Source organism: Molossus molossus, unplaced genomic scaffold (genome assembly GCF_014108415.1).
Source record: "Molossus molossus isolate mMolMol1 unplaced genomic scaffold, mMolMol1.p scaffold_m16_p_1, whole genome shotgun sequence".
In the NCBI taxonomy this organism is placed as follows: Eukaryota; Metazoa; Chordata; class Mammalia; order Chiroptera; family Molossidae; genus Molossus; species Molossus molossus.
The window spans coordinates 145,710,565-145,722,560 of NW_023425344.1; the positions used below are offsets into that span (position 1 = coordinate 145,710,565).

Sequence of the window (11,996 nt, forward strand, 5' to 3'; positions counted from 1 at the left end):
CCGCCACTTCCCCGACTCCCCTGGCCGAGTTGCCCCGCTCTCCCGCCACCCTCTTCCTCCTGTCCCACCCTTCAGTGGGTCGCTGCGACCCTGACCCGGGGATGCCCGCCTAGCCGAAGATGCCCTTCTTTTCCCGCCACCGCCTAGCTCTCTGCGGGATCTGCGTAGTCCCCAAGGGACACTCCAGAGGCTGGGGCGTCCTTGAATTCCCTGGGGTCCCCAGCCTTGGACTGGGGTCCTTTGGCGGCAGGAAGCCTCCCGTCTCTAACTCGACTGGGAACCTCTTCTCCCTTCGGTTGCCAGACTCGGGCAGAATCTGGGGCTCAGAAGAGACCCCCCCCCACTCCCCCTCGGCCCCTGCCCGCCTTGGGTGGAGCTGAGGGCAGGGAAATCAGGGGAGTCTTCCCACCCTCCACGGTCTTGCCTGCCCTCCTCTTTCCCCTCTCTTCTCCTCAGTCCTCGAACATTTGGGCTCTGACAATGGGTTCCTCTGTTCGGCCTGTGGAGGGCGGGGGTGTGGGGGGCTGTGAAGGCTTCGGGTGGGCATAGTGGTTGAAGGGGGGCAGGGTCCCGGGCCCAGGATCCTCCTGTGTGTGCACTGCTGCGAACATTTTTTGAGTTTCTTGGTCGCTGCTCTATCTTCTCCGCACCTCCGATCTCTCCCATTTCTGCTAGTGGAGGGAAGGCACCAGAACCCCAATCAGGCCCCATAATTTGATGCAGGATACCAGACCCTTCCTTCTTGTGGGGTGGTGATAATCTCCCAGAGTCACTAGGGCTCATGCGGTAGGGATAGTTATCTGACACAGTAGACAAAGTGGGGGTAGACTAATTAAGAAAGTTCTAGCCTCACACAGTCTCCCTCGAGTCTGGATGGGAAATGAGGCCCGGCGAAGGTCCCCCAGGAGGGTTAGGGGAAGTTTAGGCATAGCAGGGAGATGTCTTATCCCTCCTCTGAGCCTGCACCGGAAGCCCTGTGGGTGGAGCTTCCAAAGGGTGGGCATTTGAGAGGAGATCCGAAAGCTAAATAGTTCTCAGAGAGGGGCTTGAAGGCATGTGCCACTGAGGCTAAGGGGTGACGTTTGGAAAGCTTCTTGCCAGGGGATGCAGCTCCTATGTAGGCAAGATCCCTCTGCTCCATAGCGGCAAAAGATTAATCTAGGGCAGCAAACCCTAGTGACCATCTTTACAGCAGAGTTAGAAGCAAGGAGTTTGAACTCTTTTCTGTCAATGGGTTATGGGGCCCAGAGTCAGGAAGATTCTCCAGCTTCTTTAGGTTTAGTGCCCGGGAACTGGGAGAGTGTGATTTTGCTACCCCCTGGTGTCCACTGGGTAAATGCTGCCCAGTCGCTGGTTACAGAGACCAGTACTTAGGAAACTTTCTTAGAGGATATGCAGTTGACCCCAATGCTGGTGCACTAGAAAATCCACATACAACTTTTGATTTCACCTAAACTTATGTTATTTCTCAGTATTGGAGGGGAATTGGTTACAGGAACCCCCACCAATACCAAAATCCATGGATGCTCAAGTCCTCTATTTAAATTGGCAGAACAATGCAGCTGGTTTTCCGCAACCTTAGACTCCCAAACATGGATGGAAAACAGTACAGATATTTGTGGGAAAAAAATCCAAATACAAGTGGATATGGGCAGTTCAAACCTGTGTTGCTCAAGAGTCAACTGTATTATGAACCCAGTCCACTTGTTTGAGATCCAACTCACCCATTCCCAGTGCTGAGGCAGTCTGAACCTCCCTTACCTGGTGTTAAATTCTTTATTCTCAAGCAAACTGGGAAACAGTTGGTAGAGCCTAAGGTTCCCACAATTAGAAAGTAACGCATAAATTAAGCTAGTTGTAGGAGTTCATGAACTTCTGGAAAAAGGAGTGGATCATTTTTTTCCCCTATAGAAAAAGAAGAGCCCTTGAAAAAATTAAAAAATTTTTTTTTCTTTATTGATTTTAGAGAGAGACATTGATGAGAGAGAAGATTGATTGGCTGCCTCCTGCATGCCCCCCATTGGAGATCAGGCCCACAACCTGGGCATGTGCCCTGACCAGAAATTGAACTGGTGACCTCTTGGTGCATGGGTCAACACTCAACCACTGAGCCACACTGGCCAGGCCCTTGAACATTTTTGAGCCTGTATCATGAGGGAATTTGAATGCAGGGTCTGAGATCCAGTTACCCCTTTTCAAGAGTTGTTTTAATCTGTGCTAATTGAGAAAGGTTTATTTTATTAAGCAAGGTGACATATACTATGCGACCAGTGAGCTCAGTTGGTTGAGAGTCATCCTGGTGTACAGAGAGGTCACAGGTTCAATCCCTGGTGGGGGGCATGCTGAAGGCAGCTGATCTATGTTTTTCTCTCTCCCTTCCTCTCTCTCTAAAATAAATAAATAAATGAATACATAAATAAATAAATAAAACATATTTTTAAAAAAGTAAAGTGCCATATGCTATGCTTATAGTGGTTAAATACCACTTTTCCCGAGAATGCAGGTTCTTACCTAAGAGTGTCTAGCTGTGTGGTACATGTTTATGTGTACAATAGAGTGTGGGTTTTTGGGAGATGTGAAGGGGAAAGATTATAATGGAGGAATTGGAAGCAGGCAATAGACCAGGTTTAGAAGCCTTCTCCTGCATTCACAAACAGTTCTCACCATATTTCATCAATTTCAGATTCTTTGGGGCTTACCAAACTCCCTTTTTAAAGATTAAATTCTGGCTTATTGATGTGAAATGACTGCTGTAAGCTACAGAGTAGGTGGAGAAACTCGAATTTGAACCCAAGAAGTCTGACTCCAGAGCCTTCACCCTCAACCACTAAGTTATAGGGTTTCATCTTAGCTGTCCAAGTCCACACAAGAAGCACTTTGAACACTATGCCACCTCTTCCACCACCTAGCCATCATGTTAAAAATGTTAACTTTTTATGGTAGCCAGTCCTTAAAGAGTTTCTAAAAGTGATAGATATGTCTCTGTGAACCAGAGAATAAAAGCTGTCTTTTCTTTACACTTGTTCTAGAGTGTTATAGTTAAAACAATCCCCAAGAAATTTTTAATATGGTTCTTATGGGGAAGGAATGTTATCCTAACATGAAAGTAGGTGGAGGAACCATTTGTATCTTTAATGTTTATCTGGTTTATGTGCACCAAGAGATGTAACTACCATTGCACATAGGATCAGGGGTTTAGTCTGCTCACTATTTGTCCACTTGAAGAGTAGAAGTAACTTGGGCTTTGCTTCAGTCCCATGACTCAAGGTGAGGGGGAATTAATGAAGGACCACAAAGGGGAATTTTAGGGACAGGAAAAGACAAACTTGAGAGAACATCTTCTTGTTACCTGTGTCTTCCAAGGAAACTGGAGGCCAACCCTTAGTTATCTTAGGATAAGAAGTCTGTGTAGTATATATAATCTATTTTTTTGTTTAATTTTCCCGTAGTTTTGTTTTTATTTTATCAGTAATACGCCTTTAAACATTTGCAGCTTTTTTTCTCTGAACTAGATGTTGCCAAAGTCCACACCACCACCATCTTGACTGTGCTAACACATTAGTTTCCACACTGGTCTATAGGCTCTACTCTTACCTCCTGATAAGCCATTTGCTGTACCCATGCCAGAGTGATCTTCCAAAAACCTCAGTCAGATCACATCAACCCCTTTCAATGGCTTCCCATTTGCATCATGACTCCTTTTCTGCCTGTTTCTCCAGCCTCATCTCTTACCCTGAGTTGAAAACTATTAATGACCCTCCTGCCATAGTGGCCTTTCAGTTCTTCAAATATGCCTTGCTTATTCCTAATCTGGGGCCTTTTTGCTCTCTTTTACTTCTACCTGGAGGCTTCTTTTCACAACTCTAGTGGCTGGCTCTTATCCCTCAGTCCTAACCACAGTGTTGCATTCTCAAATGTCTTCCCCGACCACCGACCACCCGGTCCAGTGTTCCCACTGTATCTCCCAAGAATGTTTTTTTGTTTTGTTTTCTTCACAGCATTTATCTCTTATTTGACTATGTATTTATTTTTTATTTGTTTCCTGTCTCTCATCATAAGCCCACCTTCACCACTAAATAATTTAAAATAAGCTCTGTGAACTCAGGGACTTCTTCTGTTTTGTCACTGCTGTATCCTAGATAGTGTCTGACTTGGTCCCAAGAGCTATCACCCCTCCAGGTAAATGCTGTAAGAGGAGCAGAAAGCCCCACAGATCAAGAAGGGTGGCGGGAACAAGTGAGAAGTGAAAACTGGAAGTGAGCAGGGAGGCTGAAGCTTAGGGTCTGCTGCTTAGCTCTCTTTAGCCTTCACAAGGTCTTTTTTGTCTGTTGGTTTATATCTGCAAGTGGAAGATACACAGGGAAAAATTGAAAACAAATGTGGAACAGCTTCTGGGTTGGATGTAGGTTCACTGGGCTGGGAGAGCCTGGAGGAAGTATGGTTTAGAGACAGAGATCTGGAAAGGCTCCACATTCACTTACAGACTATTGACGTATAACCCAGAGGCTATTTTACATTGTAACCTAATGAAAACATAGTTTTATGTTTTGTTTCCCTCATGTGGCACTGTCCATTCATATTTCCATGCATCAGGATAATTTTTGTGTATTTGTCTTCAGTTAAAGTGATAACTTGATGCTTCAGTTAAAGCATCAAATAGTTCACCCAACATTTTAAAAAAAATATGTTTTCCTTTACTGATTTTAGAGAGAGAGGATGGGAGTGGGAGAGAGAGACAGAAACATCGATGAGAGAGAACATTGATTGGCTGCCTCCTGCATGCCCCCCACTGGGGATCGGGCCCACAACCTGGGCATGTACCCTGACTGGGACTCGAACCGGCCACCTCTTAGTGCATGGGTTGATGCTCAACCACTGTGCCACACTGGCCGGGCCCCCATCATTTTTTTTAAAGTCACTCTCTATTTTGAGGAATTTATATTATTTATTTTATTTAAATTTTTCAATTACAGTTTACATACAATATTATTTTGTATTAGTTTCAGATGTACAGCACAGTGATGGTCCCCTGATATTTCAAGTACCCACCTGGCAGCATATATATTTATCACAATATTATTGGCTATATTTCCTATGTTGTACTTTACATCCCCAGGATCATTTTGTGACTACCAATTTGTACTTCTTAATCCCTTCACCTTTTTCACTCAGTCCTCAACTTCTCTCCCCTCTGGCAACCATCAGTCTGTTCTCTGTATCGATGAGCCTGTTTGGGATCTGTATTATTTCGAATAATAAAATTCCAAAGAAATGTAAGCAGATTTGTATAAATGTATTCCTCTTCACTTTGAGTTACGTCTATTTAGCCTATTTTAGCAAGTGGAATTATTGGATCAAACAGTAGGAGCCATTTTATAGCTTTTGCTATTATCCAATGAGGCAATTCGGGGTTGGGCAACAGTAGGTTTATAGTTGTGAGTATGTGAACATGAAGTTTATTCTTGTCTTATTGTTTATTAGTTATGGTATTATTTTACATACGAACAGCTGTAAGCCTTCTTTTACCAACCCTGTATTTGGAGGGCACAGATTATGAAATTTAAAATATTTAAAAGGTTGAGTGTGAAGAGGACTTGGATTTGTTCTGATTTGGCTCAAAGTGATAGGGCATCGTGAATTGCTGTAGTGACAGAGATGTAGATTAGGTTCTATAAAGGGGAATTTTTGATATTTAGAGCTGCCCTAAAATGTCACAGGCTATCTCCTACAGATGGTTGAATTTCTCCTGGTGTTGCCTGACTCTGGTCACAGACCTAATGTTACACCAGAGACATGTCACATAGGTAGTAGATTCCCCCTCTCTGGAGATTTTCAGGCATAATGAGAGAGTTTTAAAATAAATTGTTTTATAAATTTTCTCGATCTGTGTATTTTCCTAGTTTTATTCCTTTGCTCTGAAAACAGTTTGTTAAATGAACATTTATGAAGACCTAACATGTGCCGAGTATATCTGGTGGCAGCCCGAGCCCTCCCTGGCGGGATCCCAGCAGTCTCCAGGGGCAGGCAACCTGGGATTTATGACAGCACAAAGTCAGTGATGCCAACCCCTCCAGTTCTGGAGCTGCTGAGCAGGTGGGTACAGATTTATCTTCAGTTCCTTGACATCTCCTTTCCTGGACTCACTGTCCACTTACACGCCTCTGCCCATATTCCACCTATTCTTGTTACAAAACTTTCAGTATGCTGTTCCATGCCTCCAAAGGCTTTCCAGTCAAACCTCGTACCTAAGTGATTGATCCCAAGTAATTGTTACATTATCTTGTTTTTTATTTCTGCCAAAAGATATTTGTACTTCAAAGGAGGAGTTTTGGGCCCCAAAGAATCTGTAATTGGTGGACTACAGCACTCCTAATTCCACTACACATAACTTTACCTCCCCACCATGAACATAACGTGTATTTATATGGACATGTGTGTGCGTGCGCGCACGCGCGTCCACACACACACACACACACACACACACACACACACACACAGCCTGATTTTATTGAAGGAATTGGTTGCTTGACAGTGTGTTGTTTTTAATTTTTGTTTTTTAAAGTTACCTTACTTGGTGAAATCTAGTCTCAGAACTGCAAGTTTGGCCAGGGAAGAAATCTATTGTGGATGGAGATTTAACTACAGTCTGAGTTTTACTTTCCCTTGGAATATATTTTGCTGAATTCCTCTGCCCCCACCTCAGGGAAGCACACCTCCCTGTCTCAGTTTTCCCAGAATCCAATGGGAGACCCTCCTCAAGGGGGCAGGATGACCCACCTGAAGGCAGCGCAGTGCAGAGGAAGGAGGGCGCTGAGGACAGACAGTTCGGGTTTAATTCTGGTGTCACCACCGCCAGCTGCATGCCGTGATCTGGGCTATTGCATCGTCAGTAGCCACCCTCTCTCCTAATAGCTCAATAAAAGCAAAAAACATGGGAACACCAGGAAATACAATCACCAAAGCTAACGGTGTATTGTGTAGGTGAAAACAACACAGAAAGTGCACTGGTTTTGCAATGTCAGTGTGAGTTTTTAATATGTCATTTTGTGCCCAGAAAAGAATATTCAGAGGGCCACTTTGGCTTTTTAAAATGTATGTTCCTTGTATTAAAGATGCAAATCAGAAACTCAGTTCTTCCTTAAGCTTTTATATTTAACTTACAAACAAGTGCAATTTAATCTCTTTAAAAGGTTGGATTTGAAGACTATTAGGTACCATTTATAAATGTAATTAACAATACTATTTTTAAACAAATCCAACATATAACTTACTTCATGTCCTTATAAAGTAATTTGGTCATCTGAGCTAACCAGCAAGACATCCCTGAATATCTAAAAACTCTTAGAAATCTAGCAATTTATAAATATGGTGTTCAATTCTTAGGTTTTATTGAATGTTCCCAAACTGCCATTAAAGGAAAGTTCTATTTCAAATCACATGTCTACACCTATTACACATTTAAAATTAGAACCATAAGGCCAGTTTGTTACGGTGACAGACTGAATTCTCTTAAACACGGCAAATATCTAAAATACCAAATATGCACAAATTCCTTAATACAAATACATTGATGCTATGTGTTTGATTTTCTTAAATATTAAAAAATTCTGAATAATAAAACAAACTTACCCACTAGGAAATAATTATATCATCCTAAGTGATTGGGGAGCCCCTTCCCAAGTGAGTTTTTGGAACAAGGTCTTCAGTGGCCCAGAAAGCGCAAGCAGCCGAGATTTGTCCCAAGGCTTTTAGGAAGCTCTTCTCGAGCTCCCGAGTGCCTCACTGAGCCCTGTTTTATGGATGCTGTGTCATTACTCTCTGAGTGAGCCAATTTTACACCCCAAGGCTCCTAGATTCACGTTACACTCCATCTCATTCTTCAGCCTACACACGGAAGTCAGAAACTCCTACCCAGGTTACTGCACCACTTGTTTGGATATAACTAATCTATTTAAGGACTCATTCTATTTTGAATTCTTTCCACACTCGTTCCAGCTTCTGGGATCACAACTCCTACAGATGGTTGAATTTCTCCTGGTGTTGCCTGACTCTGGTCACAGACCTAATGTTATACCAGAGACATGTAATAGCAAGATTAACATGCCACAGAGAATGGGCTTTGGGTTAGGATGAATGAAACTCTGGGGAGGTGTGAGAAAAATGTTATGGAATTGATATGATTCATTATACTCTTCTGTTATTTAATATGTTTCCTAGGTATTATTTTTACCTGCCTCCTAAGCTAGTAAGTGAATCTTTGATTGCCACAACTTAAGTGTGTCTGCCTAGCTCTAAATTACAGCCCCCTCCAAAGCCGTAACATGTGTTGGGCACATATTAGGAACCCAGTGATATGTGGAAAAAAAGAAAACAAGAACTTCTGTGCTCTCTTAAGGCAGTACCTGGGTTAGACAGAGAATTACTGGAGAAGCAAACAAACAAAAACAATGAATTGACAGCCCTGGCTGGTGTGGCTCAGTTGACACAGGTGTCTTCTAGATTAGGATCTTGAATGATAGGATATAATGTTTCCACTAACCATGACTGAGAGACTGCAGGAGCAGGGTTAAGTTTGGAAGCCAGGCAGATCTGAGCTCAGTTCCAAGTGTTTCTTTTTTCTTAAAAAAAGATGTCTGTAGGGCCCGCCGGCGTGGCTCAGTGGTTGAGCGTTGACCCATGCACCAAGAGGTTGCCAGTTCATTCCTGGTCAGGACACATGCCCAGGTTGTGGGCCCAATCCCCAGTGAGGAGGCATGCAGGAGGTGGCCAATCAATGCTCTCTCTCATCGATGTTTCTGTCTCTCTCTCCCTCTCCCTTCTTCTCTCTCTAAAATCAATGAAGAAAAAAAAAAAAGGTCTGTAGGACACTGAGGAGGTCAATAACAGTAGGTAGATGGAGACATGTGCCTGGAACATGAGAGATGGGGGCAGGAGATATGTTTCCGGGGGCAGGTAAGTGGCAGTTGAAGCCATAGAAGTGTACCAAGTCACTCAGAGAAGGCAGTGTGAGCTAAAAATAGGACCTAAGAATAGGACCCAGAGAAACACCATCATTAAGGTGCAGACAGAGGAAGTGGAGGCTGCCCACGCCGCTGGGGGTAAAGCCAGAGGGGAAGAAGAATGTTGTTTTTCTCTCACTTTTAGTTTGCCTTCCTTGGTCAGAAGCACAGGAGTGGGTAAAGATAGTGATACTGGTGGGCAGAGCATGGTATGGCGAGGCTTGGATGCTGCAGGGAGCTATATTTGGGGTGGATGCTGTGGGCGTGGTAGGTAGCAGGGAGCGCTCTCTGCCTTAGATCTCTTTTTCCAGAAAGCAGGGAAGGGGGTTGGGAGTCAGAATTTTTGGATTCTGTGTTTTCTCTGCCACATCACATTTCACCAACCATTCTTTCCTTATTCTGAGCCCTAGTTTGTGTAGGAAAATCTTTCTAAATATGGGAAGGGAGGTGTGTGGAGGAGGCCGAGTTGGTGGAGGGAAGGAGAGTAAGGGCAGCTGCCTTACGATGTGCTTGTGTGCTATGCACACACATGCACATGTGTGAGTATGTGTTTCTATGCATGTATATATATATACATCTTATGTTGGTCTTTATGTCTGTGTCTGTGTATTATATGTGTATATTTTTCTCTGTGTGAGTATCTATCAAGATAAATATAGAAGTTGAGAGGAAGCATTGAGCAATTTTTATGCCAATTTGATAGAATGATTTTACGTTAATTGAATCTAATAATATAAAGTTTGGCCTTAGGTTTTCTATATCTGTATGTTCTATTTAATTTTATTGTACTTTATGAAATTACTGGTCTGAGGCAGATTGCATATAAAACTGCTCCTTCACCATAGTTAGAGAAGCACTAATTAGGACCAGATCAAGATTTTTGGAAGGTCCTGATTCTAAAATTTCTGAGGGAGAGAAATTCACTTGAGAAGTCCTGCTCAGGATCATATCAGTGAGGCATGCAGTCAGGTGGTGAGGAGGTCAGGCCACGGATCTGGTTGACATCCCAGGGCTCAGCCTGCTCTTCCTCTCCTTCCTCCCCTTCGTGTGAGATGGGGCCATCGGGCTGTTTTCAAGGGGGTGGAGAGTACAGTCCAGGCTGCTCCTCTGAGCCCACACCAGCTCAGGGTACCGCCCTCCCTCCAGTGTGCTAGCCAAGTGAAGCTGATACCTCACAGAGATAAGGAGGGTTTTCCAAGCCTCCATACTTTGCCTCAGACACACCCTCAGTGAGGAAGAACAGTCTTTTATTGAAGCAAAATCATTCTTTTTAATCCTCACCAGAGGACATTTTTGCATTTATCTTCAGATAGAGTGGGAGGAAGAGAGAGAGAAACATCAGTTCAAGAGAGACACATTGACTGGTTGCCACCCACACGACCCCAACCAGGGCCAGGGACAAACTACACCCGAGTTACCTGCCCTTAGCGGGAACCGAACCTCGGACTCTCTGGTCCGCAGGCTGACACTCTAACCACTAAGCCAAACCAGCCAGGGCAAAATCAGACATTCTTGGCACAGGGTACCCAGCATAGATTCTCCTGCCCCCCTTCCTAGATAATCTCCCCTGCCTGGGATCCCTCTGAACTGTCTAACCACAGCCCTATTAAGGCCCTGACCTTAGTTTGCATTTGTAATTTTATATTTTTCTTTTTAAAGACAGTTTTCAAAGTTGTATATGCCATAGGCCCTACAAAACCTGGACCCACCCTGCTGACCGAGATGCTTAGGGGCTTAAGGGGCCACATGGTTTCACACACTCAGAAAACAATGTAAGCAGCAGTGAAGAGCTAAAGAGAATCACTCCTCTTCCCTCATCATTTCGGGCAGACATAAAACCCCTCCGGAATGAAGAGTATGTGCAGTTGGGCGTGTAGGAGAGAAATGGTATTTGCAGAGGCTAAGGATTAGTAAAGACCTCAAGGGAGGAAATGCAGCAGCAGCATCAGTAGTCTGCATGCAGAGCTTGGGTGAGGAAAACACCTGGCCTTAGACAACATTATCCAAGGGCACAGGAAACAGCAGGTACCTCAGGTCATCCTTCTGTTGTGGAGGGTCACGGACCACAATGAAGAGTGCGTCCAATTGCTTCTCTTTATACCTGCAGGCTGGGTACTTTCCCGAGGTGAGCTCACACTGGGTCAGGGACACAGGCTCTTCGCTCTGGTGGCAGCTTTTATGGCCGTTCTTGCAGGCTGTGACGGAGGTCTGGCAGGTGGCGGCCACACTGGAGCAGGATTCATGCAGGAAGGTGTTGAGGCCTTTGCAGTGTTTTGTGTGCTTGTTGATGTTGTCCATCTCTCCTTTGCATCCCTGGGGACTGGGCTGCACATGCTGAATTTCAAACCACTGAGCTGAGGTCATGTGTTTGGGCTTGGCGCTGACTGGGACCTGGGCCACCCACAGCCCCAGCAGGGGGAGCAGCAGCAGAGAGCAGCATCCTGCTCTGGCTGGTGCTGTGTCTCCTAAGAGGGACAACAGCACAGAGGAAGAGGTAGGGGGGTGGGCAGGTCACCAGGGTTCTGCTATCTCTTCTAAGAATTTCATACCCTCAGTCAATCACTGCAGCCTCAAACATTTAAAAACATCACTGGCATTTTATTGTTCAATTTCAGCAAATCATGTGCTCTTTTATGCTCCCAATAAATACTACATTGTTTATCCCTTAAAAGAATTTAATGAGGTAAGTATGATTACTTTTTTAAATATATGAGCAAACTGAGACTCAGAAAAGTTAAGGAACTTGCCCATCATGACACAGCTAGAGTGTGTCAAATACAGGATTTTAATCAACGCCTCATGGCTTCCAAAGGCCCTGTTCTTTCCATACTCCCAAGTTTCCTGTTTGAAACCCTGAGAAATCCGACTACAAAAAGAAACTAATCTTGGAAGAAAAATAGGCCAGGGGTCCATGCCTCACTCTCCCAGACTAGCTTGAGTTCCTGAACGAAGCAATATTAAGGTTGTGGAGTCAGGTTAATTCTGGTCTGCTCTGTG

General features: G+C 44.3%; 1 protein-coding gene across 1 annotated transcript; it reads right to left on the bottom strand.

Moving 5' to 3' along the window:
• Positions 1-10,988: 10,988 nt before the first annotated feature.
• On the bottom strand, positions 10,989-11,750 carry LOC118643567 (ribonuclease 8-like). The gene is made up of 2 exons (XM_036281721.1): positions 11,747-11,750; positions 10,989-11,464 (listed from the first exon to the last, which is right to left on the bottom strand). The coding sequence occupies exons 1-2, from the start codon at positions 11,748-11,750 to the stop codon at positions 10,989-10,991; spliced, it is 480 nt and encodes a 159-aa protein (XP_036137614.1).
• Positions 11,751-11,996: the final 246 nt, after the last annotated feature.